This window comes from Otolemur garnettii, unplaced genomic scaffold (genome assembly GCF_000181295.1).
Source record: "Otolemur garnettii isolate 467f Iridium unplaced genomic scaffold, OtoGar3 scaffold00101, whole genome shotgun sequence".
Lineage (NCBI taxonomy): Eukaryota > Metazoa > Chordata > Mammalia > Primates > Galagidae > Otolemur > Otolemur garnettii.
Window position 1 is genome coordinate 6,006,044 of NW_003852496.1, and position 27,997 is coordinate 6,034,040.

General features: G+C 45.4%; 1 protein-coding gene across 1 annotated transcript in view; it reads right to left on the reverse strand.

The window, feature by feature from the left end:
* Positions 1-27,997, reverse strand: part of IFT122 (intraflagellar transport 122) — an 85,607-nt gene that overhangs the window by 12,206 nt on the left and 45,404 nt on the right. The window contains exons 16-21 of the mRNA XM_003796230.3: positions 17,760-17,900; positions 14,173-14,226; positions 10,866-11,027; positions 5,935-6,101; positions 3,106-3,277; positions 1,602-1,704 (exon numbers count right to left, since the gene is read on the reverse strand). Of these exons, the coding sequence (XP_003796278.1) occupies positions 1,602-1,704; positions 3,106-3,277; positions 5,935-6,101; positions 10,866-11,027; positions 14,173-14,226; positions 17,760-17,900 (799 nt within the window). The remainder of the gene's footprint in view (positions 1-1,601; positions 1,705-3,105; positions 3,278-5,934; positions 6,102-10,865; positions 11,028-14,172; positions 14,227-17,759; positions 17,901-27,997) is intronic.

Genomic DNA, 27,997 nt, shown 5'->3' on the forward strand with positions numbered 1-27,997 from the left:
CAAGTAAAAAAATTTCTCAATTGTCTCTTCATCTATTTAACAGAAACCTCCTGAGTACTTACTACATGGCCAGCCCCTTCAGATGTTGGGGCTGCCAGCGAAGCACTTGTAGCTGTGACATTTGCTCACATGTGGGCACTCAGATAATCCAAATCCTCTGCCTTTAGCAAAGGAAAAGGTCTGGCCTTTGTTCGATTCTCATCTCCAATCTCTTGTCTGAGTACCAAGTTACTATGGCAATGAATTCTTGGAAGGGCAGACACAGACAGATGGATAGGTTGATGTGTTTTGCCCAAACATGCAGATACTTCAGCAACTGGGTGCTCTGGAAATGCTGAAGCAGTAGAGAACACACTGTCCTTCAATGGGGGATTGTAGCTGAGGAGCTCCAACAGGGAGACATTTGTTCTGCAATGTGTCCGGTGGTAGCAACTGTTACCATATAGAAGTGTAAATGAGATGCTATGGAATATGACACACCCAACTTCAATTAGAAGACTTCCTAAACAGGCAGTAAAACAGAAGAGTCAGGTTCCCCAGTTGGACAGATCCTGACCAATTCTGGCTCTGCTGCTTGCCAGGTCTGTGACTTTTCACAGCACATTTGGCCTCTTTGTCTCTGCAGGGCTGCTGGCAAAATTTAAGGTTATGTAGGTTAAGTGCCCAGCCAGTGCCTGACGTAGACACAACAGTCAATTTTTGAAATTATGATTAACATTATCTGTTAAAGCTCCTACCTGGGCTTGGCGCCCATAGCTCAGTGGTTAGGGCGCTGGCCACATCCACCAAGGATGGCAGGTTCGAACCTAGCCCAGGCCTGCTAAACAACGACAACTATAACAAAAAAACAGCCAGGTGTCGTGGCAGGTGCCTGTAGTCCCAGCTACTTGGGAGGCTGAGGCAAAAGAACCACTTAAGCCCAAAAGTTTGAGGTTGCTGTGAGCTGTGAGGCCACGGCACTCTACCGAGGGTAACATACTGAAACTCTGTCTCAAAAATAAAGCTCCTACTTCAGGTCCTGTCAGACCTCAAGTGCAGCCCATTTTACCCATGGAAATGCTGAGAAGTGGTGGTCACCTCATTTATCAGAGCCAGAACAGAAGCTGAGTTTCTATTCTCAGCCAAGAAACTATGCCGCACTCTGTGGCAATCGTTGCTTTTTGTCCTCACTGTACCCCTTGCTCCACTTACCTCTCTCCCACTTCTTAGCTACGGGACTTCAGGCAAATAACCCTCAGTTCTCTCATCTGAGAAATGGGAATAATACTAATGGTACCTCCACTATAGGACTGATGTGAGGATTGAACTAGAAGATTCACCAGAGTACATATCACTTTGCTTGGTCAGCACAGAGGCTCCGAGAGCAGACAGCACCTCCTAAGGTCCTGTAGCAAGGGATGGCTGGGATGTGTGTGACGCCAAAGCCCACAATCTTTTTACTAGTCCAAAGTCTTTTACCACCAAATACATCACATTCCCAGGATCAAGTTGCCTATCTTGGGACCTACAGATGGGAGGGGTGTGGCAGCCTTCCTGAAATGTGTATCTTGGCAGTGCCTTCCCTCCCCCTTCTGCAAGGTGGTAGTGTGTGCACAGCCTACCTTTCTGGGCTTCCTCAAAGCGATCATTCTCTGCTAGCCACTGAGCATAGGGCACGTAGATGTCAACCTTAAACTCAGGATGCTTCTCACCCAAAGCAAAGGCCTAGAGGAGCAAACACAGTCTTAATAAAGCAGCCCCTGTAGCCCCCATGAAAACATGGCACTTGGCTGAATCCATTAGGGATGTCATATTTTGCCAACCTGACAACTCAGAGGGGGAGAGCGCCTCCCCCCTCAACTACCCCCAGAAATGCAAAAACAAATCAGCTCTTTGAAAACAAAAGGCAATTAACAGCAATATGCAAGTGACTGGATTCAATAACAACACAGTCTGTTTCTGGACCACAGAAGAGGCACAAAATCGGAAACATTTTATTTTGAGGGTTTGCGTGGGCTCCTGTGGCGCTGCAAACAGATTTCTTTTAATTGCAGGCGACACCTAAGGAAACAGAATTGACATTATCGTCATCACTGCTTATTAGCTGTCAAAGATGACTGTGGGCTTGGTGTTCTATGGGACCCAGTGACTGCTTCACCAAGGTCCTAGAACCACCTGTCATGACAGGGGAACCAGAAACAAGCCATGGAAGAAAGTCTGCCTGATGTACAGTGAGGACTAAGTGGTTCTAAAATGCTCTCATTTACGCTGCTTGAGAAATTTACCTTGAGAAGCCATTTTTGCTTCGGCCCCACCTTTTCTTATCAGTGACCTTGTCACCACACCAAATAGAGCCACTCAGAGGGCAGACAAGAGTTAGACAACTTTTACCCAGAAAAGGCCTTGGTATCACTCTGCAAAATAGGGCACAATGGGTAGCTGGGGCATGGTGAGGATCATGGGTGTGGTCCCCAATTCTCAGAGTGAACGGATGTCTCCCCAGGGAGCCAGGGAGCTGAGCCATAGAGGGGGAGCTGCATCAGTGCTTCCACAGGCATCAGGCTGGCCATCTCTTACACTGGCCTGGCTGATTTTTCTCCCCGCCCACCATGCTAGAGAAACCCAAGTTGGGGTGGGGGCCCAAAATGGAGAGGAAGAGCTGGCCCCCAGCTGGCTCTCACAGTCTGTATCTGGGAAGCAGAGATGGCATTTTCTGCCAGAATGCTACCCTGCAGGTTTTAAATGTCACACAGATGCATCTTCACATAGAGATGCATCTGAGCCTGTGGTGCTGGTCAGAGGCAGCTCAGACCAACAGTAGGTGCTAGAGCTGTCACTTCAACATTCACATCCCTGGTGCCTGTCATAGGGCTGGCAAAGAGCAGGCAGTCAGTAAAGATTTTCTGAATGAATGAACGAACAAATGGAAAGCTAGTATGGAAAGGCCCTCCTAGATACCCTGTCTCACAGATTTGAAGTTGAGTCTCCTGACTTCCAAAGTTCATCCTATCATCAGGGCAGCTTCTCTCCATTCAAACCCCAAATGTCCTCTCTACTTACCTACCTGTTTCCCAGGGCTCAGGTGGGACCCCCTGCCCCAGCCCACAAGACACACTTTCTCCTCACCTCATCCCAGCGCTGAGTCTCCACATGCAGCTGCACCAGGGACTTCAGGTCTCCCATCTTTAGGTAGGTCTCGGCAGCATAGCCAGGGTTATTCAGCTTCTTGAAGTAGCTAGCGCACAACAGCAGAGGCTCACGCTCAGCCTTGTCCAGCCTTCGGGCAATGTCAATCAGCCTGGAGAGAGAGGAGGAGGAGGAACCCCAGTGAAGTGCCTGATGAAAGGAAGGAGTGGTGGGGATTCAGGGCTTCTCGAGGACAGGCTCTATGTCCATTTATTTTGCTGTCCTCCCCCCACCCCAGTGCTAATACAGTGCCATGGCCCCGGGAGATGCTGCATGGGTGGTTATTAAATGAGTGAATACATATTCCAGGAACACTGCCAGGGACGAGGAGGTTGGCTCCAAAGGATACTGTTGGCCACCTCATATCTCTTTCACAGGAGTTACTTATCTATCTACAGCAGGATCTGGGGATAGAAATAAATGTTTACTTATCCCCTACCAGGTATCAAGACAGTGCCATGAGCTTTCCTATGTGTGATCTCACCGAATCTTGACCACCCTAAAGGTGGGTACAATTTCCATTTTATAGGTGAGAAGACTGACGTCTAGGGGAAAGGTGAAGCAAGCAGCCCAACTCCACAGCCCGGAAGTTGCCAGGTACTCTTTCTATCACCATTTCAGTAATTCTCACAGAAAGCAAAGGCCAAAGCATGAGAATTCTTCAACGACTGGCCCTCTACAGGAAGAGGGATGTGTGGGGCCTGCTCTGAGCTCTGGAAGAAAGGCCTGCAGGAAGTCTTGATTAAGTCCTCTTTCTGGCCAAGGTGGTGACCACAGTGAGGAGCCACAGGGACCAGCTGGCTCACCACTTCTTCTCCGTGGTGACCAGCCTCCCACTGCTCATGGGGACAAGCGGGCTAGATGGGACGTGCTTGTTTTCTCTGGTCAGGCTAGAGTTTGGAGTAACACCAGCTCTCCCAGGAGAAGGGATTCTGGCCAGCCTGCTCTTTGTGAGAAAGGAAGGGGAAGCAGCTGTAGCAGATCCCTGCCTCAGAGTCAGAGAAGCACAGGGAGGCCTGTCAGTCTACACGTGGAATAATAATGGCAACTAAAAATAACACTGCTCAGCAGAGAAGGATGCATTTTTAGGGAAAGGTGGCACAGGCAGCCCCTTGGAGCCTTAGGAACCTCTTACCCATCATACCAAATGTTTCTGGAGAAGCACCTTTAACAGCTAGACCTGGAAAAGGGATGGATTGTGATAATGTCTCTTTCTTGAACTAGCTAAGTCTCCCCAGGGTAACCTGATGTATGACACTTACAAATGAAAGTGACATATGAAAAAACAAGAGGAATGAATGAGGAGACCCTAAATCACCTCCTTTGTGAAAAGAGTAATTTGGGGGACAAAATCTATGCCTCTATCTTTCACAAACTTTATTCTCGGGCAAGAGAACGATGGAGTGATAGGTCACGCACAGTGTCCCTTTGTGAGGAGCCCACACACAAACCACATGGTGGAGCTCAAGAGGCTACCTGATCATTAACCAGCCGCCCCTCCTCCCCAGGCCCTGGGTGCGGCACTGCTACCTGTGGACCACAATTTTGCTTCCAGAACAACCAACAGTCTTTAGGACACAGGTCTGAGCCAACCTCGGGAACCCCCTCTCTCCTTGTCTTCTCTTAGCTGCGGCAGCACACGCACACTCGTATGTGCACGTGTGTGTGCACAACACACACTGTCTCTGACTGCGGGAGGACAAAGCTCTCCTGGGAGGTCTGCTATGCTGAGCCCCAAGACCGAATCCATCATGAGTCTGTGCAGCCCCACACCTTGCCCAGCCCTCTCCCTCTGCTCTGCACTTTGGTGAAAGGCATCACGGCCAGCAAGTGCAGAGCTCGGAATCAGCATTCCATGCCCTGGCCTGGCCTGATGCCCAGGGGCACCCTCAGGACTTAGCTCCTCTGTCTCTTGCTCCCTCCTGGTCCACTGCACTGGCCAGTTACCTGTCTCCCTTCCTCTAGTTTTCCTCCATTCTAACCCTACTGCCTGAGGCAGGTCTGACTGTGCCGTCCTAGCTATAGATCCCTTCTCTCTGCTGACAAATCTGCACCCTTCAGCCTGGCACCTGAGGCCCTCGATGCAGCTACCCGCCCCCCTCTTCCCACACACCTTTTATTCCAACCAGAGCCGGTGTGCTCTCTTCGTGCTGTTCCTCCTGCCTGCATGTCCTTTCCTTTCCTATCATCTCTACCTCTTAAAATTCTTCAAGGCCCCTTCACGCAAAGACTACTTCCTAAGAGAAGACATCCATGGTTCCCTCCATGGGAATTCTCATTCCCTGATGTACTTAGAACTTTCTTGTTCTTTTTTGGTTCCTACCATTACACTGTTACAGACATTGAAACCACCCAGATCAGAGCCTGAAGCTTAGCTCCAAGACTTCCCGGCTGTTTGGACTTCTGTGATCCCTTGTCCTTTGACCCCGGGTTTCCTCATTTGCAAGAAGGGCCTGGAAACAGCCGCAGTGAGGGTATGGGGAATGAACCAAATGCCTGCAAGGTCATGGCAGCACCTGGGTTGTAGTGAGCACTCGGCAAATAGCAGTCCCCTTCAGTTTCCACCACCCCTTCTCCCAGGGACTTGATAGGCACCACAAAGGCAGTAACTGCCTTCTTTCATCTCCGTGTCTCCCAAAGAACCTAGTCGCTTTCACATTTGATTAGATATTTAGAGAAATACTACTTTTTCCCTTGTCAGTCAAAACCAAGAGCTGACATGTTATGACATGCTGCCAAATGCTCCTTGGGACAGAGACTGAAACCTACATGTCAACCCAGCCATGGTCGCCACTGATCTCGATGGCCTTTACATGCTCTCCGGCTGAGATGTACATTTCCACAGCAGCTTTGGGCTCATTGATATTTCTGGCCCAGTCAGCCTGTTTGGTGATTAGCATCTTTGTTTCTTTGGGGTCTCCAGATCCAAGGAAATCCTGAGGAAGCACAACAAACAAAAACACTCCGGATTAGAACTTCCTGTGCCAGCATGACGTCAGGCTGCTGAAAGCTGGAGCAAGGAAGGGCTCCCTTTGGCTGAAGCAGGCAATCAGGATGCAGGCAGAGCCCATCCCTGTGTGCCTGGGTGGGGGACAGTCCCAGGTGTTCAGGAGGAGTGATGACAGGCTGCCCTACAGGTGTTCCTGGAGGATATTGGGACAGTGTCAAGGACTATGGCTCTCCATGTTTCCTTCCCTTCTTACTGATGGACAGTCACTCTTCAGCTAAACACTTTCTGGATACTTTGGAACTCTACACTGTAGAGGGTTTATGACCAAGTTACTTTGTGTATGTGTCTCTCATATAGCTCAAGATATATGTGACTGTTTCTATAGTGACTAGACAGCATGGTTGCCTAATTTTAAATATTCATACCCACAATCTTTATTCAGATGATATGAATGATACCTCATGCCTCAAAGGGGGCTGAGCATGTGGCCCCCTAAATGCATACAAACAAAATGATTTAAAGAGTTCTCAGTTAGGCCCTCTGTGCCCTTCCTCAACTATCACCATACAAGAAGATTTGCATCTGTTTGTTGCTTGAATTTAAGGACTTTGCCGGGGACAGATAACAAGCAAAACTTTCTTTGGTTAATTATTTCTCAACTGAATGGTATGGGGTCCTGTTCTGAAGTCAGGTCTGCAGGGGTGGTGGTATAGCAGGAGGCCATGGGGGTATCTGAGGTGGGGGAAGGGGCCTAGGAGAGAATCACTAAAGGAAGAGAGGCCTGTGATCCCCAAGGTGGGGGACTCAGGCCACAGAGCTTGTGTTTCTTCCACTACCATGGGGGCCTCTGAAGGGCCATGCCCAGCTTCCCTGGGTTGGATTGGTCCTAGAATGTGTGGGAAACAATTTCAGAAAATCAGCTCTTTTCAGGATATAGTTATCCAAAATATATATGAGCGAGTTTGCCATAGTAGACAGCACTGATGCTGACATTTTCAAAGGTGGGGAGTTCAAAAAGTGAAATTGAGAGTGTTTCTAGCCCACATCTTCTGCATTACTAGTAAGAAGCAGTTTGTCTTAGGAATAATGTACCCTGCAGAGAGTGCTCTGTGTCAACCTCACAAAGTATCAAAAAGCACTCTTTTCCCTGTGATTAATACTCATTTGTCAGGAAAGTACAGTCAATGTATGCTAAAAACCCACTCTTAACAATTAGCTCACTTTTTCCCCCCATTTGCTTTCAGGGTAATTGTGTAGCTCCTAAAATCATATATTAGGTCGGCCTAAGACAACCAAAAGTTTTAAGAAGGGGAGGGAGGGATCAGGTGCAGTGGCCTGTAATCCCACCACTTGGAGGCTGAGGTAGGTGGATTGCCTGAGCTCATAGGTTAGAGACCAGCCTGAGCTAGAATGAGACCTCGTCTCTAGCCGGTGGCTTGGCACCCATAGCACAGTGGTTACAGCACCAGCCGCATACACTAAGGGTGGTGGGTTCAAACCTGGCCTGGGCCAGCTAACCAACAATGACAACTGCAAACAAAAACAGCCAGGCATTGTGGCAGGCACCTGTAGTCCCAGCTACATGGGAGGCTGAGGCAAAAGAATTGCTTACACCCAAGAGTCGGAGGTTACTGTGAGCTGTGACACCATAGTACTCTACCAAGGGTGACATAGTGAGACTCTGTCTCAAAAATACATAAATAAATAAATAAATAGCCGGGCATTGTGGAGGGTGCCTGTAGTCCCAGCTACTTAGGAGGCTGAGGCAAGAGAATTGTTTGAGCCCCAGAGTTTGAGGTGGCTGTGAACTGTGACACCACAGTTGAAACCGGATTTTCAAAGGCTTTCTGGTTCCACTCTACCAAGGATGACAAAAGTGAGACGCTGTCTCAAAATAAAAGGGGGGGGGGGAGGAAGGGACATCCTTTACCCTGATGCTGAGGGCCCTCTGGAGTTCATAAAGGGGTAGGGGCTGAGAATGTTTGGGCCCTTACAGACACACCTACTTGTAGCAGTTGCTACATGCATTTTTTAATGCCAACAAAGCTGGAAACTGCCTACCTGGTTGGTGAAATGAGGTTAGCAGTTGGGGAAACAAAAATAAAAATAGCCTTCAAAAGTACCCCAGTGGATCAGGGGCGACCATAGTAAGGTCAGAGGCTGGGAGGAGCCATGAGTTTGGGTCCTTGCCCTAGTGAGACCATCCGGGCATATGGGTCACAGGCTTGAAGGAGTCTCTAGCCCAGAAGTCCAGCTCAGAGAGCTGTGACTTAATTGTAGCCGAGTCTAAATGGTTCCTTCAAGGCTCAACAAACTGGGTTTTCAAAGGCTTTCTGGTTCCATGGAGCTAATTTACACGTTATCTAGGGGCCATGTCAAAGACTGTGTCCTGAAGTAGACAGAAAAAGGCTGTGCTGAGTGATGAATGAGACTAAACAGTGTTCTCATGCTTGGTGATTTTGATAAGGACATACTATATCAGAGTTAAGAGCATTATAATTCCCTTTATCACCATATAAACATGTCACTTATCCGGAAAGCATACAATTTATTTGTACGTGGGAATGTAATTTAAAAATTTTCTGAAAACCAGATTGAATCTTGGGAAGCAATTTTCAAGTAAACAAAAACATGCCATGTTAATAAGCACTGGGTCTCCCCACCCCCAACATAATGTGTATGTACACACTTTCTCAAATTCCAACTACTGGGCGGGGGATGGGAGGAGGAATTGAAACAGAACCAACCTACTTGGAACTGTGATCAAAAACTAAAACCAAAAACAAGTCCCAGAGTATTTACCTTCATGGAGAGACAGACCAGATGGAGTGTATAAATGGGCTGCATTTCTGGGTGGGAGACTGTGGGCATGTGAAGCCCACCCGAAGTGTTACGAGGGCCTCGGAGGAGAGGCGGGAATGGGGCAGCCAGAGAGAGGTATAAAGAACATGTACTGCATGGTCATACTGGGCCCCTCTCATTTTCCTCATCTTTCTACAGCTTGGCATTTAAGGCTTTTCCCGCAAATTATTCTGTACAATTCTCAGAACTAAACTGAAGTGTAGCTATGTTACCCTCTGAGGAGGAAATGGAGGCTTTCCTCAGGTCACCTACCCCACAGGAGGGAACAAGATTGGTAGGACCAGCTTGTGCCTGAGGACATTGATTCTTTGTGGCCCCTGATAAGGTTTGAGTCAAGGGTTCTACAAAGTACCATTGGTCTCAAAGAACAACCAAATCCAGTTGTTCCTGATGCCCAAATTTTACCTATGAATTTGATCCTTCAGTTAGAGGTTTTGTCCCCAGTTAAAATTTTGTTATTCACCAGAGAAGACATACTGACATAGGTGTTCTCACTCCAAATATATCATGAAATCCTGTATGTGTGTGCAACGAGAATATGGTAGACAGAAGGTAAGAAAGACAAACCCGAGGCACCCTAGGTCTGCCCTCTGGAATGAAGGAGTCACCACGGTGGAAAGACAGGCTGGGCTCAGAGGCTGGCCAGATACTGATGAACAGTAACTCCTGGGCCCCATCACAGGGAGCCACACAACCTGTAGCCCTAGGATCTAACAGATGGTAGAAGATCACAGCCATCTTTGAGAACAGAAGAGCAGAAAAAAATGGGAAAGATTTTCCATCTTGAACTTGAGAGCTGGATAATTACCTTTAATAGCCACTAATTGGTTGTGGCTGATGACTCACTTAATAATATGCTGAGAGCCTCTTCTGACACTACTGGGAGAAGCAGGTTAACAAAGGCACCTCTGCGGAAGGGAGAACCTCCTTGCTCGATGCACCCAAGGTCTTCTAACCTTGCATTAAGCTGAATTGGCAATGTCTGGCCTACTTAGTGCAACTCATTCTCACATAAGCCATCAGGAACCTGGTCCAGGAAGTTCCTCTGCCACATGTACCTTTCCAGAGCTAGATCTGTTGGGGACTAACCATAATGGGCACCCTCCAAATGCAAAAGGAAATCTACAATCACCCACCGAGACCTGCTGGGTGGTGTGAGACACACTGCACCAACACTTAGCTGGAACGAACCCATCACATAGTTGGTAGGACCAGCTTGTGCCTGAGGATTGATTCTTTGTGGCTCCTGACAAGGTTTGAGACAATTTGTGGGGGACAGCCCCAAAGCCTTGCTTGAGCCCTCAACTTTTTTTTTTTTTTGAGACAGTTTCACTCAGTCACCCAGAGTCTGAGCACTGTGGTGTCATCATAGTTCATAGCAACCTCAAACTCTTGGACTCAAGCAATCCTCATATCTCAGCTTCCGAGTAGCTGGGACTACTGGCACCTGCCACTCCATTGGCTAATTTTTCTATTAAAAAAGTAGAGATAGGGTCTTACTCTTGCTCAGGCTGCTCTTAGACTCTGGAGCTTAAGCAATCACCCATCCCAGCCTCCCAGAGTGCTAGGATTACAGGTGTGAGCCACTGCGTCCAGCCAGTCTTCAACCCTTAATGAAGGGATACACTGATACAGACACACAGCCCATGTAGCTCTGATGGGAACAGAGGTGTGAACTGTCATACTCTGTCTCTTTGGTGTCACCCGGAAAGGTCAGTTTTGAGTCAGATTCAACCAGCGGCAGTAGATGGTTTCTTTGTTTATCAATTTACTCATACCCTTTCCAAAGCCATTTTTCATCTGCACCACCTCTTGGGGCAAACAACTTGGACAGTGCAGGTCAGTGGGCTCCAAACGGCAGCTTGGGCCTAGGATGTGGGTAGTTTACCTTGGCATACTCGAACATGCAGAGGTCAGTGTACATGTCAAGCGCGAGGTTCTCGTGACCACTCCTCTTGTACAGTTTGGCAGCTTCATGGAACTTCCCCTGGTAGGAAAACACATCTGCCAGAAACAGGTCATTGTTGGTTTCTCCCCGCTTCTTCCTCTCCTGGAAAAATTAGAAGCACAGGAAATGGCCTCTGCAGCCGTGGCAGGAAGCAGCCTTTACAAAGGTTACATGTTGCTATTTCAAGTTAAGCCCATGGGCCTTCCTATTGGAATCTACGTTTGGCTTCTAGGCTGTTGTGTCTCTCACCTAGGTTCTGGTGGGAATGCCTGACAACAAAAGCAGATATTTTTTCCAGACAAGTGAAGATCAAAAAAAGATTCAAACCTTTGTTTGTTCAATGGAAATTCCTCAGGGATGCTTTCCTGTATATTCTTCCAACTGGATGGTTTGGATTGTGTGTGCTACCAACTCACTGGTGAACCCTAAGGTCCCACAATCTCCCAAATCTGCAGGCTTGGTATGGCAGAGTTGTGACCATGAGGACGACAGATAAGGAGAAAGTTTAGAGTTTCTGCCCAAAATGGAGACAAATTAAATAGGATAATAAATCTTTCTATGTTCCTACTTCTTTCTTCCTTTTTTTTTTTTTAAGATAGGGTTTGCTGGGCGGTGCCTGTGGCTCAGTGGGTAGGGCGCTGGCCCTATATACCGATATGCAGCTGGCCCCGGCCAAACTGCAACAACAAAAAAAATAGCTGGGCATTGTGGTGGGCACCTGTAATCCCAGCTACTCGGGAGGCTGAGGCAAGAGAACTGCCTAAGCCCAAGAGTTGGAGGTTGCTGTGAGCAGTGTGATGCCACGAAACTCTACTGAGGGCGATAAAGTGAGACTCTGTCTCTACAAAAAAAAAAAAAAAAAAAAAAGATGAGGTTTGCTATGTTGTGTAGGCCGGCATCAAACTTCTAGGCTCAAGCAATTATCCTGCCTCAGCCTCCCGAGTAGCTGGGACTACTAGCTTGCACCAGTGGCTGGCTTGTTCCTATTTCTAAAGAGCAGGTAAGAAATACCACATATCGAACATCTACAGGGTGCCGGGTACATACTTTATACACATGGACTCTTTATTCCTTTCAGTGACCTCAGTGTTGGTATTACCACCCAAGTGTTACAGTGAAGGAAGCTGAGACAGAGAAAGGGGAGGTTAAGGTCGACTCTGCCTCCAGACGCTCTTTGTATCATGTAATACTACCTTCTGAAGGTGTGCATATACATACACATACACACAGATGCTTAATACTGAGGATTAAGAGAAGTACTCTGCTTGCTCCTTCCTTCTGTGTTAAGGAACATTCATTAGTCTGCAGCTCAAGTATTTGCAAACACTCAATAGCACCAATCCCTCATCCCCAGCAGTTTCCTTTTGCTTGTTTTCAAGCAAGTGTATCACAGTGGAGGAAGATGAGACATTGAATCAAACTCCCGACAAGCTGGTGAAAGTTTTAACAGCTGGAGGCATCATGCTTCCCCACTGACAGAAATAATTTTTTAAAAAATCTATACATATTTCAGGCTAATCAGACAAATGAACTATAGCTCCCAATAGTTGGAATGAATTAAAATCTTTCAGAGAGACAAAAAAATAGATTTTACTAGGTGTAGAATTTAGGCCATATCCATTCTAGGCCATATAATAACACCATGATCAATAAAAACGGCCTGTGTACATTCAGCAGGTACATATCAATCTTTTCCTCATTACCACTACAGAAACATCTCACCTACCAGGAAAAAACCTCTTGAGGAACCTCAATTCTCTAGAATAATGCTGAACACTTATACGCATGTGACTAAGGCCTAAGAGTGGTCAAAAAAGGATCCTCACTTGAAGGCACCTTCTTTTTCTTCAAGAGAGACTCTCGTAAGTTTACTTTAAATGACTTTCCAGCTCATATAGAAGTGGACACTGTGAACTCAGCAGGACATAACACATGGCAAGAGTGGGTCCCCACAGACACCAGTTCCTTTTGTATACAGTAAAATTTTGCTCCATGGCTTCAGATTAAGACCCCCCAGAACCAGGACAATTGATTTTAAAATGCCAATGCTGATTAGTAAGTACAACTGGACATTACAGGTAGGTGGCTCCAAACAAGCCCTTTACCATGCAGGTAAATAACAAGATGGAGATGCTCCTTATGACTCGCTGGGGAAGGTAGTAGGAAGGGAGTGTGGCCCAGGGAGCATCAGCTCAGGAAACAGACAGAGTGGGTTTGAACTCCAATTGAGCTTTTGGCTGTGGCCCCTTGGGCATCACACAGCCACTCTGAGCCTTAGTTTCCTTCTACATCAAAGAGGGATAATAGTACTATCTGACTCGTTAAGTTCTTGTAAGGATTTGGAACAGAGTGCAAATGGGTCATGCTTGGGACACAGAGCAGACTCAACACATGTTAGGCTTAGCAGGCTGTGAGCTCCTGCAGGCCTCTCTTAGCTCTCTGCCCACTGGGCTTGGCACACGAGTTGGCCCACAAAAGGTGTTCATTATGCTGAACTGAATTAGAGGGACAAGACATTTGCTGATTTCCTCACTGCTCTCATCTGGGAATTTAAGTGTATCTCACATTCCCTTAGCCTCACAATAAATCTGTTCAGGAGAAAAAAAAAATATGTGTGCCCTTTTACAGACGAGTCAGACAGCACTGAGATACAAAGAAATTAAGAATAGTGTCTACCACACCCAACAAATGTTGTACCTAGAACCAGCTCCTTTAGTGCACCATAGGCCTATCTAGATTAGATTGGCCAGGCCAGTGTTCTCAGCCAGGAATAGCAGGACTGGGGGTGTTCAGTTCAGTCTGCAGGCCTCTCTCTCCAGGCCCATTTCTAGAAGTGGCACATAGGTCAGGTGCACTTGGGAAACACCTCCTACACTGGCAGACTCCTGGAGTCCGAGAGAACGGTAAGCAGCTAACCACCACCACAAAGGACACAGCAGTGACTGAGAACCTATTTACCCTCATAGCAATCCTACGAGGTAGGTCTGATCCCATTTCACATACAAGAAACCAAAGCTCAGAGAGATTAGGAACCCATCTGCTTCACCCAGCTACCAAGCCAAGGCTGCACCCCTGCTCTAGAGCACTGTCTTCTCTACATGGCCGCTCTGCCCCTCAGAGCAAGGCTGTGGTCCAGATGCCCAGACACCTCATGTTACTAGGGTTCTTGCCCGCTAGAAGGGCTCCCTGAAAATAACTGATACCCAGTCAGTGATTTCTTGAGAAGGAAGAATACTCCATCTTTTACCTCAATGCTGTTGATGAGCTCTAAATATCGGAGGTCTTGTACTCTTGTGAAGGCCTACAAGGGAAGAAATAAAGAATAAAATCAGCTTCCTTCTCAGCTTTAAAAATGGGTGATTGGCTGGGGGTAGGAAGTCAAGCTTTTGAAAGTGAGCTGGTTAAGAAGAGGAAAAAAGCATGAATCATCTTGTGTTCAGGAGGGTTATACCACCCAGTGAGGTATGGCTTTATCCATAGGATTAGACCGTACAAAGAACAGCAAAGAAGTCCTGGTTGCATCAATCATCTTGGGATTAGGTAAAACAAAAGTATAACACTGCAATGTGTGACAGTGCCTCCTTGGGGACTATGCAAAGAGGAACAAGCTGCTCTGGCACTCTGAGGCAGTGACATCAGAGCAGGAGTGGGTAAGATGTACTGACTCACAGGAGACTGTGTGCACATCTTGGTGACTTAGACCGGAAGCAGGAGGCAGCTATGCTTACCCAAAGGTGCCATAAACACAGGGCACCCAGATCCCATGATACCAGCACAGAGGGAGGGGAGGAGGGGAAAGCTGGAAAGGAATAAAAATGGTTTCTGGAAAGAGAGGGGAGGTAGGTGATGAATCACTCCAAGTCCCTGGAAGGCAAACTCTTGAACTCACAATAAAGCCAGAGACTTTAATTCATGAGCTGCTAGAGTTTCTGAGGAACACACAAATTGACATTAGCTCAGCTTCTTCTGCTGCTCTCAGCTTCTGTAGGGAGCTTAGAGGAATACAACCTACCACATCAGACTGATTTCATGTGGCTTTGCTGTCGACATTTCTACCCAGTCAGTGATTCTTTATTTTTATTTTTTTATATTTTTGAGCCAGAGTCTCACTTTGTCACCCTGGGTAGAGTGCTGTGGCATCATAGCTCACAGCAACCTCAAACTCCTGGGCTCAAGTGATCCTCTTGCCTCAGCCTCCTGATTAGTTGGGACTACAGGTGCTCACCACAATGCCCAGCTATTTTTAGAGATGGGGTCTCACTCTGGCTCAGGCTGGTCACGAACTTCTGAGTTCAAGCAATCCACCTCCCTTGGCCTCCCAAAGTGCTAGGATTACAGGTGTGAGCCACCCCACCCAACCCACCAGTGTTTCTTTAAATTGTTCCATTGGCTGACACATGCCTAGAGAAGGCAGCAACTCCAAGAGCCCGAAGAATTGAAAATGTGGAGAAACTTTGGCCACTTGCAGCCTCTACTTAGCTGCATGACATCCTCTCTCCAAAAGAGACTTGGGGAAATGAGAAAGTCATCCGGCCTCTGGCTGCCTCACAGATGACCACAATGTGACTTCATCTTTTCATCCCTCAAGGCCAAACATCCTGTCAAAGACTGGAGACCCAGAGATGAATAAGACTTGGCCCCTGCCCCCTCCCCAATTCAGAGGCCACATTCTAAAAGTAGAAGCAGGCAGATTAAACATATTAAATCTCCCTGAGCTAAGAGCTATACAAGTATGAACCAGATACCCTTGAGAATATAGGTTAGCCATGGGAGCATAGCAGTGACAGAGGCAGGGTTAAATAAGGTATCACACAGTAGGAACCTGGCAAATGGGTTTTCTTAAAGGCAATTTGTATAAGGGTAAGGCAGGGAGCACAGGAACAAAGGGACAAAGGGCTAAGAGTACCTGCGTTCCATACTGAAGGTCTTATATACTACCTTCTAGCGCTGGGCTTCCTTAAAGTCTATCAGAGGGGAAATCTGGAATGCCCAGAAAAGTGGCAGTGAGGGAAAGAAGAAGCATTCTAGGTCTCAGTCCTAGCTCTGAGGCTTTCCACCTCAGGGCCTCGGAACCTACTTCTTTCTTGCTTCTAGGATTCAGCCATCTTTGTAGAAAGGGGCAAACAGTCTGCCTGTACTAGATTCTAGGATTTGCCCAGTGAAAACTCTGTTTCCAAGTTCCTTCAGCCTGACACATTCTGCAGAGTCAGGGTGCCTGGTCAGAGTGGTCAGAGTCACAGGGCTGGTGAATAACCTCAGCAGAGGCAGAGGGAAGTGTGGGAACGGGAAGCAACTGCAGCTCCCCTCAGCGCTGGGGTCTGGGTGCTGAGCGGCTCTCCTCTGCCATCTAGTGGGGACATCGGTCTATCGTTGGGAACCACCCTCCACAAGCACGTGTTCCTCCACCCCCACACCCCCCAGCAACTGGCACAGTGGAAAAAGAAAGGGATTTGGGATTTGCAAAAAATGCTAAGTTCTAGTCTATGGTCAGAATCCTGTGGCTTTTTCAAAATATCCTGTTTTACACAATAAATATATACAATATACAATTACTTTTCAATTAAAATAAACACATAAAAAATCCTGTGGCTTTAATATAATCATTTCTATTCTTATGGAGTATTCTGGGGATACAGGACAGGGGGTTACATAAATAAGTCATTTCAGTTTAGGTTTTACCCATTCAAACGTGCTGAGCACTGAATGTCCAAGTCACTGTGCGAGGCAATGTGGGGTGATACTAAGATGAGGCACTATTTAGTTTTGGGGTGTAAGGAGGTGACAACCTAGACTAGAGAGAAGACTTTTAATTTCATTCCACGCTAAGAACAGACAATACATCGTCTAAGAGTGCTGTGATATTCATCACCCCTGCTGGCATTACTGGGTGGGGCAGGAGAGAGAAGCTCCTTCCAGGGAGATGCTTCTTCTCTCCTGAATTCCGAAAGCCTTCCTCTATTACCACTTTGCTATACTTAGTAGATCTAAAAATATAATACAGATACTTATCATATAATGAGAATTTTCCTTGTTTCAATGATGGCTACCAATGGCATAGCCATTTCAGGTTTTAAATTCCCCTTTGTGATGGCTCTCTCAGGTAAGCCTCATGACCCTGTAGAGGTGTTTTCACCATCGGCATTTTAGAAATGGCCGGACAGGCGCTCTGAGAGAAGTGGCTTGCCTGAGGTCACAGAGCCCATCATATGGCACAGCTGGTTCTCAACCAGGCTTCTGAGTCCTAGTCTCGTCAGGTCTACTTTCTTTTCATACCTATTTCATACCTATTAAGTCTTGACTTACAAAAAAGTGGGCACCACATACTTCTTTGCAACTCCTTCAATTCAGGCCAGTAATATGGGCAAAATGAGAATCTCACTAATTGCCTGTGGAAAGGTAGAGAGGCAAGGGAGCCATAGGGGAAAGGGGGCTGGAAGCCATTCCTTCCTCCACCTCAGGTTCTAGATGGAAGCCCAATTCACAAATATACCCACCCTATGCTTTACATAAATAATAGCTACTAAGAGTGATGGCCGGAATCTATCAGACATTGTTCCTATACAGGCTTATAGTCATTTTCCCAGTAGATCTTCACAACTTCACAAGGATGGGACCTATTGTCAATACAATGCTATGGAGAAGCAACCTTAGAAGATTCTTACCTGCCCAGGCTCACAGTGAAGATACAGCTGAGCTGAGCTCCACTCCAGGTCAGTGTAACTCCAGAGCCCGCTATAGTCTGCTTCTGCCTCGCCATGTCACTTGGATCCCCTTCTACCTCCTCAAAGGACCCTCCAAGGACCAAATTCCAACTCACACTGACTAGAGGCTTACCTTCTTTGCTGTTTCAAACTCTAATCCTTCTAGAGCTTCCATGGCCAGCTCACGCCAGTCAGTGTCTGTCACACCCAGGCAAGCAATTTGGTAGGCTTCTTTGAACATTTTCCTATCCAGGTACTGGTACATTGGAGCAGACTGTAGGATTTCATCAAAATAAAAAAAGAAGACTGTTTTCAGAGCAATGAAAAGAGGCAGTCATACAGAGCCTGCCTCCAGACATCCTTAAGAACTTAATTAAAAATGTCTGCAGGACAGCACTACAATAATCCATCGTCCCCTCTCAGCCTTGCCCAGCACACCTTGCACACCTTGCATTTTGCTGCCCTCCTCACAGCTGAGTCACAGTGCTCTCCAGAACAAACTTCCTGCCCATCTCCCCCTCTTTTCCACCTCCAGGGCTGTGCTGCCACCTCAGGATGCCACCTCTCCTAAAATGCCTTTGCCTCTCCCTACTCTCCAAAAAATACCTATTTGGCTTTCAAGGCCCTGGTAAAACGTCATCTCTGCCAGAAGGCGTTCCCTGACCCCTCCAAAGGTAAGAATCTGAACTTCCTCTGCCCTTTGCCCAGATCTTGGATTGTACTATAATTATATGCTGCCTCCCCCGATAAGGCCATGTTCAACGGTGGGCCACAGTGGAGTTATACTTACCTCCTTTGGCAGGCTTTCAGTCTATGTTAGATGAAAGAAGGAACAAGTTTTTGGGACAAAGGGGTTTGGGGTCGTCTCTTCTTAGAGGGACTGAGTCCAGAAAGGTAACAGATTTACTCCATGTTACCCAGGAAGGCTCTATTAGACAAGCCTCCTAGCTCCCTGGTGCTAGGGACCAACTCCCTCCTATAAGATGGGGTTGCCTTGCTGTGAAGACCTGTGAATGGTTCCTAATAACTTCACTTGTATTATGTCCCAACAGGCTTGTGCAGTAGGTATTACTACTCCCTGACTATAGCTTAGGAGACACAGACTCCGAGAGGACAACTGATAAGAACATACACCTGGCAGACAGACAACCTGAAGCTGGAGCCAGAAGCGACTTGATTCCAAGTCCTGTGCTCTTTCCTGACTCATGTGCACTCGTGTGTGTGTGTGTGTGTGTGTGTGTGTTATGTGAGAACAAGTCTGAGTTAAGCCAGGACGTCTTTAATCACGAAAGCCCTTGCCCTGACTTCAGAGACCTGCTGCTCTCCTTCTGAATGCCTGGGCAATGGAGCTTAATCAGCCATTTCTCTGTGCTAACAGTTCCCAAATGTGAGCTGGAAGTGCCGTTTTCTCCACTTGGGCTTTTATCTTTGAAATTTCGGGCCCCATTTTTTTAGCTTTAGAGTTGAAGGAAAAAAAAATGCATTTAAAAGCTGATCTCGGGCAGCGCCTGTGGCTCAAAGGAGTAGGGTGCCGGCCCCATATGCTGGAGCTGGCGGGTTCAAACCCAGCCCCAGCCAAAAACTGCAAAAATAAATAAATAAATAAAATAAAAAATAAAAGCTGATCTCCCCTCTGACAGCAAGATACAGCTGCTCTGGAGTACTTTTCTTTCCTCCATGACATCTTTCTCTCCTTTCTCCCTTTAGGAGGGCAGCAGGAGAACGGGGAGGGAATTTCAGCAGGGGATGGACTGGGGAGCAGTTGAGCTAGAACTATGCCCGGCTCAGGCTCAGCTACATCCTGGCTGGATGACTTTGAGGTAAATACATTAACTTCTCTTTAGATGCCCTGCCCAACTCAGGCTACCAGCAGCAAATGAGAGGAACTCTGAAGATGATAAAGCAAGGGGCAAAACGCAGACAGGATCGTTACCTCCACTGTGTTTTCTCAGCACTAGCTCCTCACCACCTCCCAGGTTCTCCAGACTTGTTCCCACCCATCTTCCCCTCTGTTGGAAACATCTTCCCTGCCTCTCTCTGCCTTTCCAGACCTCTCAGGCCCCAGATCAAGTTTCACCACCTCCTGGAAGCTTTCTCAAACTCCCTGCACACAATAAGCTTTCCTTTCTAAATTCCTATAGTAAGTACGTCCTGTTCCAACTTTGCTCTGTTTTGTGGTGTTTGCCTGTCAGTAACAATAAGAAACAGGAATTGGGCCAGACAAAACCTGAAAGATGGGTATAATTAACCCTGTTTCACAGAAAAGAAAATGAGGCCCTCAATAGTGAGAGGAGTTACTCAAGTTAACAGCTGGTTTAGGTGGCAGAATCAAGACATGAAGCCGGTGCTCCTTCCCCTAAACTGCACAACTTCTCTCTGCAGAATGTCCCGTGAGAGTGGGACAGGCACTCAGACAGCTACACCCAAATTGAGCATATGACAGAGGGTTAAAATTTGGACTTGCTTGGGAGGCAAAACTGAGTGGGAGTTTTAAAAATACACTAACTGAATAAATACCCTTTGAGCTATACTTTATCTTGCTGGTGCATTCCAAATTTGAAGTCACCACCGCCCTCAGAAGCCCACTAGGGCTTGCTGCCCTACTTGGCAACCCTGACAAATCAGTTCTTGCACAAGATGATGTAAATTTTGAAAGGAAACCAAAAATCCCAAGAGTGGATCTGATGCTTTCTCCCTCCTCTCTGGGCCAAAACCACAGGATGGCTGGAGGCAAGGCGACAGATAAACAGCCTTTGTCTTGAGACTGCCCTTCCTACCCCTTGGCACTGCTGACCTGCTGCATCAGCAGGACACCCTTGGTGCAACCAAGGGAGAACTTGGCTACTGAATCTTAAGGTCCTGGCAGAGGAAGCCCCGGGCCGTCCCTTTGGCTCCTCTTGGCCAGCCAAAGTTAGGAAGCAGCAAACTACATTTATTTCTGAGGTCAAGATGGCAATCTTGGGAAAAAATCTTTTAATAAGCATAGCCTGTTTGGCACAACTGAGGAAAAGTGGATTTCTGGTGGATGTGGTTTGGGATGGGGGCAGACAAGGACAACAAGGACACAGTCCAGCAGGGGCTGTGTCTGCTTCTCCTGCTACCACTTCTATCCACCTCACTCCCCTCTTTCTCTTGCTTTCTTACTTTTTCTTTTTCCTCAGATTTAACTTCCACTAACATTTCTGAATTCCACTAATTCCTGTGACAGCACTCCTGGTGGGCACTTCCCCAGTAACTTCTGCAGTAATGAGTAACAAGGGTATTAATGGCTTACAAGTGGACTCCAGTCTGAAGGGAATGTAGACCGAAAGACCCAAGGGGAAGTGCAATCTGGAAATATGTCTAAAAATCTTTCAAATATACATAGCCTTTGACCCAGTAATTTCACTTCTAGGAATTTATACCAAGGAGTTAAGTTAGGATAGATACAAAGACTTAGTTACAAAGATACCCACAATTTATGATAGCAAAAAAAGCTGTAAATGGCAAAAAATGTCCAACAATAGGTGCTAGTTGAGTAAGGTGTGGAACCTCCATGTGACAGGCCAGAATGTAGGAATGCAGTACAATGCTGGTGGGGGTGGGGACAGGAGAGAGGGTGGGGTATGGTTACGTGTGTAAAAGGGTAGTCCAATACCAGGGACTTTGTGGTGTTGGAAGCTTTTAGTGTCTTGACTGTGGTAGTAGATTACACAAACCTACACAGATGATAAACTGTACAAGAGTTTTACAAAATGTTATCATTAGGAGAAATTGGTCAAAGCATATAAGGGATCTCTGTATTATTTCTTACAACTACAGAGGGTGCAAAAAAAAATCTATACACATTTTAAGAAACAAAAAAAACTGTATTAAAATTCTAACACTCAGCCACGTGTAGTGGCTCATGCCTGTAATCCTAGCACGATGGGAGGCCAAGGAGGATGGATCATTTGAGCTCAGGAGTTCAAGACCAACCTGGGCAAAAGTGAGACCCATCTCTACTAAAAACAGAAAAATTAGCCAGGCATTGTGGTGGGCATCTGTCGTCTCAGCTACTAGGGAGGCTGGGGTAACAGAATTGCTTGGGCCCAAGAGTTTGAAGTTGCTCAGCTCAGGTTGCTCTGAGCTGACACCACAGCACTCTATCACAGTCAACAAAGTAAGACTCTGCCTCAAAAAAAAAAAAAAAAGAAGATAAATACAAGTCACACTGAACATCTCTTGTAATTGCAAAAGTCAAACATGACTTAAATATTACACATTTAATACAGTTTTGTCTTTTCCATACATGTGTATGTATATATTTTTGGCCCCCTCTGTATATGTGAGTCTACAATTATCTTAACATTTTAAAATGCTGGAGAAGTACATTTATTGACATGGAACTATGTTTCCAATAGAAGGCTGAGTGAAAAAAGCTAGATTACTCATTTATAGCCAACAATTCATAAAAAGTGATGGATGTGCCGTATCTGAATGTTAGCTTAAATTAGAAGACAACAATAAAGAAGGATGATTGCAAGTCTCTTCTGTACACATACAACCTACTAAAGTTGAACAAAAAATAAATAGAAAACCTAAACAGACCAATAACAAGTAATGAGATTGAATTAGTAATAAATAGTCTTCCAACAGAGAAAAGTCCAGGACCAATGGTTCTACAGCTGAACTCTATCAAACCTTTAAAGAAGAAATAATACCAATTATTTTCAAACTATTCCACAAAATTGAAGCAGAGGAAATTCTTCCTAATTCATTCTAGAAAGCCAGCATAACCCTGATAACCAAAACCAGACAGGGACACAACAACAAAAAGAAAACCATAGTCAGTATACTTGATAAAAGGGCTGGACATACTGGCTCACACCTGTAATCCTAGCACTCTGGGAGGCCGAAGCAGGTGAATGGCTTGAGCTTACAAGTTCAAGACCAACCTGAGCAACAGCAAGATCCCATCTCTAAAAAAAGAAAAACTAGCCAGGCATTTTGGCAGCCTTCTGTAATCCCAGCTACTTGGGAGGCTGAGGCAAGAGGATCACTTGAGCCCAAGAGTTTGAGGTTGCTGTAAGCTGTGACACCATGGCACTCTTCCCAGGGTGAAAAAGTGAGACGGCTTGGTGCCTGTAGCTCAAGTGGCTAAGGCGCCAGCCACATACACCTGGGCTGGCGAGTTGGAATCCATCCTGGGCCTGCCAAACAACAATGATAACTACAACCAAAAAATAGCCAGGTGTTGTGGTGAGCTGTAGTCCTAGCTACTTGGGAGGCTGAGGCAAGAGAATTGCTTAAGCCCAGGAGTAGGAGGTTGCTGTGAGCTGTGATGCCAGGGCACTCTACCCAGGGTGACAGCTTGAGGCTCTGTCTCAAAAGAAAAAAAAAAGAAAGAAAAAGTGAGATTATGCATTAAAGAACAAAAACAAAAACAAAACCTGATGAAGATAGATATAAAAATCCTCAGCAAAATACTAGCAAACCAAATCCAACAACATATCAAAAAGACAAGCAAGTGGGATTTACCCCAGGAATGCAGGGATGGTTCAACAAATGCAAATCAATACACATCATACATCAGATCAAGAGAATGAGAGACAAAAAGCATATTATCATCTCAATAGATGCAGAAAAAGCTTTTTTTTTTTTTTGCAGTTTTTGGCTGGGGTCAGGCTTGAACATACCTCAACCCCCCCACCCCCGTATATGGGGAAGGCACCCTACCCATTGAGCCACAGGTGCCACCCTGCAGAAAAAGCTTTTAATAAAATTTAATGATTTTTATTAAATCTTCATGATTTAAAACTATTAATAAATTAGATATAGAAGGAAAGTACCTCAATACCATAAAAGCTATACAGATATGACAATCCTATAGCTAAATTCTTATGGGACAAGAAAGAGCTCAAAGCTTTTCTTTTAAGAACTGAAATAAGACAAAGATGTCTACTCTTACCACTCTTATTAAACATATAGTACTAAAAGTCCTAGCCAAAGAAATCAGGCAAAAGAAATAAATAAAAGGACTCCAAATTGGAAAGGAAAAAGTCAAACCGTCCCTGTTTACAGATAACATGCTCGTACATGTAGGACAACATAAAGATTTTCCAAAAAAATTTTTTTAATTTAATCTAATGTATTTATTTATTTATTTATTTATTCTGAGACAGACTCTTACTATGTTGCCCTTGGGCTTAAGTGATTCTCTTGCTTCAGCCTTGCAAGGACCTGGGACTATAGGTGTCCACCACAATGCCTGGCTACTTTTTTGCTGTAGTTGTCATTGTTGTTTGGCAGGCCCAGGCTGGGTTCAAACCCGCCAGCTTCAGTGTATGTGGCCAGCACGCTAGCTGCTGAGCTACAGGTGCTGAGGCCAAAAAATCTTTTAGAACTGACAAATAAATTCAGCAGAATTGCATGTTACAAAATTAATGTACAAAAATCAGTAGCATTTCAGCTTGGCACCCTTAGCACAGTGGTTACAGCACTGGCCACATACACCAAGGCTGGCAGGTTCAAACCCAGCCTGGGCTTGCTAAACAACAATGACAACTACAACGAAGAATAGCTAGGTGTTGTGGCAGGCACCTTGTAGTCTCAGCTACTTGGGAGGCTGAGGCAAAAGCATGCCTTAAGCCCAAGGGTTTTAGGTTGCTGTGAGCTGTGATGCCACGGCACTCTACCCAGGGCAACATAATGAGACTCTGTCTCAAAAACAACAACAACAGCAACAAAATCAGTAGCATTTCTATACATGGACGATGAACTAGCTGAAAAAGAAATCAAGTGATCAAACTCTCACTCTTCACTGACAATATGATCTTATATTTAGAAAAAGCCAGAAACTCAACCAGAAGACTCCTGGAAGTGATCAAGAAATATAGTAATGTTTCAGGGTATTAAAATCAATGTCCACAAATCAGTAGCCTTTGTATATGCCAATAACAGCCAAGTTGAAAAACTAATCAAAGACACAATTCCCTTCACAGTAGCTTCAAAGAAAATGAAATACCTAGGAATATGCCTAAGAAAAGAGGTGAAGACCTCTACAAAAAAGAATTATGAAACCCTAAGAAAAGAAATAGCAGAAGATATTAACAAATGGAAGAATATACCATGGTCATGGCTGGGAAGAATCAATATTGTTAAAATGTCTATATTTCCCAAAGCAATTTACAGATTCCATGCAATCCCAATTAAAATACCAACATCATACTTTTTTTTTTTACAGTGTTTGGCCGGGGCTGGGTTTGAACCTACCACCTCTGGCATATGGGGCCAGTGCCTTACTCCTTTGAGCCACAGACACTGCCTGCCAACATCATACTTTGAAGAACTGGAAAAAATATTTCTTTGTTTATTATGGAATCAGGAAAAAACCCACATAGCCAAGGCAATTTTTACTGATAAAAAGAAAGCTGGAGCCATCACCCTATCAGACTTTAGGCTATATTACAAAGCCATAGCGATCAAAACAGTATGGTATTAACACAAAAACAGAGACATAGATGTATGGAGTAGAATAGAAAAACAAAAGAGATAAAACTAGTTTCTTACAGCCATCTGGTCTTTGATAAACCAAACAAAAGCATACACTGGGGGAAAGAACCCCTATTCAATAAATGGTGCTATAAAAGACTGAAACCAGACCCACACCTTTCACCACTTACAAAAATTGATTCAAGATGGATAAAAGATTTAAATATAAGGCATGAAACAATAGAAGTCCTGGAAAAGTTGTGCAAAAAACTCTTGAGGATGTTGGTGGGGAAAGATTTTATGAAGAAGATCTCTGTTGCAATTCTAACAACAAAAATAAACAAATGGGACTTAAACTGAAAAGCTTCTGCATAGCTGAGGACACAACAATCAAAGCAAATAGACAACCTTCAGAATGGGGTAAGATATTTGTATATTATGAATCTGACAAAGGCTTGATAACTAGGATTTACAGAGAACTCAAATTAATCAACAAAAAAAGAGTAAACATCTATTACTGGGCAAAAGACATGAACAGAACCTTCTCTGCGAGTGACAGATGAATGGCTAACCAACATATGAAAAAATGCTCATCATCCCTAGTCATCAGAGAAATGCAAATCAAAACCATCCTAAGGTATCCCCTAACCCCAGTAAGATTAGCCCACATCACAAAGCCCCAAAGTTGCAGATGATGGTATGGATGTGGAGAGAGGGGAACACTATTATACTATTGATGGGACTGCAAACTAATACAACCTCTTTGGAAAGAAGTACAGAGAATCCTCAAAGAACTCAAATTAGATCTCCCATTTGACCCCACAATCCTACTACTAGGCATCTACCCAGAAGAAAAAAAAGTCCTTTTATCATAAAGACGTTTGCACTAAGCCGGGCCTTGTGGCAGGTGCCTGTGGTGCCACCTACTTGGAAGGCTGAGGCAAGAGAATTGCCTAAGTCCAAGAGCTGGGGGTTGCTGTGAGCTGTGACACCACGGCACTATACCAAGGGTGACAAGGTGAGATTCTGTCTCTAAAAATTAAAAAAAAAAGATGTTTGCACTAGAACGTTTATCACAGCTGAATTTACAATCACCAAGATGTGGAAACAACCTAAATGCCCATCAAATCAAGAATGGATTAACAAGCTGTGGTATAAGTGTACCACAGAATGTACTACTGAGCCATAAAAAAGATGGTGACTTCACATCTTTGGTATTAACCTGGATGGAGTTGAAACACGTTCTTCTCAGTAAAGTATCACAAGAATGGAAAAGCAAACATCCAATGTACTTAATACTAATATGAAGCCAGTAGACAATCTAATTTATGGCCATAGGAGAAAAACTCATTTCAATTCAAGTTGGGGGGAGGGGGAACAAAGGAGGGGAAGGGGGGTGGGGTTACTCCCACTCGATGGGCACAATGTAGGGGTGTATGACACACCTGTTGGGTGTGGGACACAACTATAAGAGGGACTGTACCTAACACATTCAAATATTGTGACTTGGTTATTTGTACCCTCACATTAACCTGAAATTAAAAATAAATAAAAAAATACCACATGTTGCCTTTCAAAAGAAAGAAATCAAGAAGGTTATCTCATTTATAATGGCTACTAAAAAAATTTAATCAAGGATGTTGAATACTCTACAAAGAAAACTACAAAACACTGATGAAAGAAACTAAAGAGGATGCAAACACTGAAAGGATATCCCATGCTTGTGAATCAGAAGAATTAAAATTGTTAAAATGACAATACTATCCGCACAGTGCATTGGCTCACACCCACAATCCTAGCACTCTGGGAGCTGGAGGCAGGAGATCACTTCAAGATCAGCCTGAGCAAAGCAAGGCTGCTTTGCTCTACTAAAAATAGGAAAATTAGGGTGGCGCCTGTGGCTCAAGGAGTAGGGCGCTAGCCCCATATGCCGGAGGTGGCAGGTTCAAGCCCAGCCCCAGCCAAAAACTGTAAAAAAAAAAGAAAAGAAAAAAACAAAAATCAGCCAGGTGCTATGGCTGCCACCTATAGTCCCAGCTACTCAGGAGGCTAAGGCAGGAAGACCATTTGAGCCCAGGAGTTTGAGGTTGCTGTGAGCTATAGGGACACCATGGCACTCTAGTCCAGGCAACAGATTAAGACTGTATCTCCAGGCTCAGTGTCTGTAGCTCAGTGGCTAGAGTGCCAGTCACATACACCGGAGCTGGTGGGTTCGAATCCAGCCCAGGCCTGCCAACCAACAATTTCAACTACAACCAAAAAATAGCCAGACATTGTGGCAGGGGCCTGTAGTCCCAACTACTTGGGAGGCTGAGAGAAGAGAATCGCTTAAGCCCAAGAGTTTGAGGTTGCTGTGAGCTGTGACACCACTGCACTCTACCCAGGGTGACACAGTGAGATTCTGATATCTCCAGGGGAGAAGGGGGAGGCCAACTGGCAGAAGGAGGAGGGCATGTGGCAAGATCTCACTTATGAGGGGCTCTTTTACAACTGGAACTTTACCCTGGAAGTGAGAACAATGTAATCTAAAAATTTGTACCCTCTATATTAATTTGCAATTAAAAAAAGGGCTCTTTCTCAAAAAAAAAAAAAAAAAAAGAGAGGTGTGTGTGAAAATAAATGGTACTGGGAAAATTGGATATGTACATGCAGAATGAAGCTAGATGCCCATCTCTCACCCTATACAAAATCAAAGATGGGGACAATAGCTCATGCCTATAATCCCAGCACTTTGGAAGGCCAAAGTAGGATGACTGCTTGAGGTCAGGAGTTTGAGATCAGACTGGGCAACAGAGCACGACTATGTCTATACTAAAACACTAAAAATTGGGAGCATTGCTTGAGCTCAGGAGTTTGTGGCTGCAGCGAGCTGTGATCACACCATTGCACTACAGCCTTTGTGACAGAGCAAGACTTGTC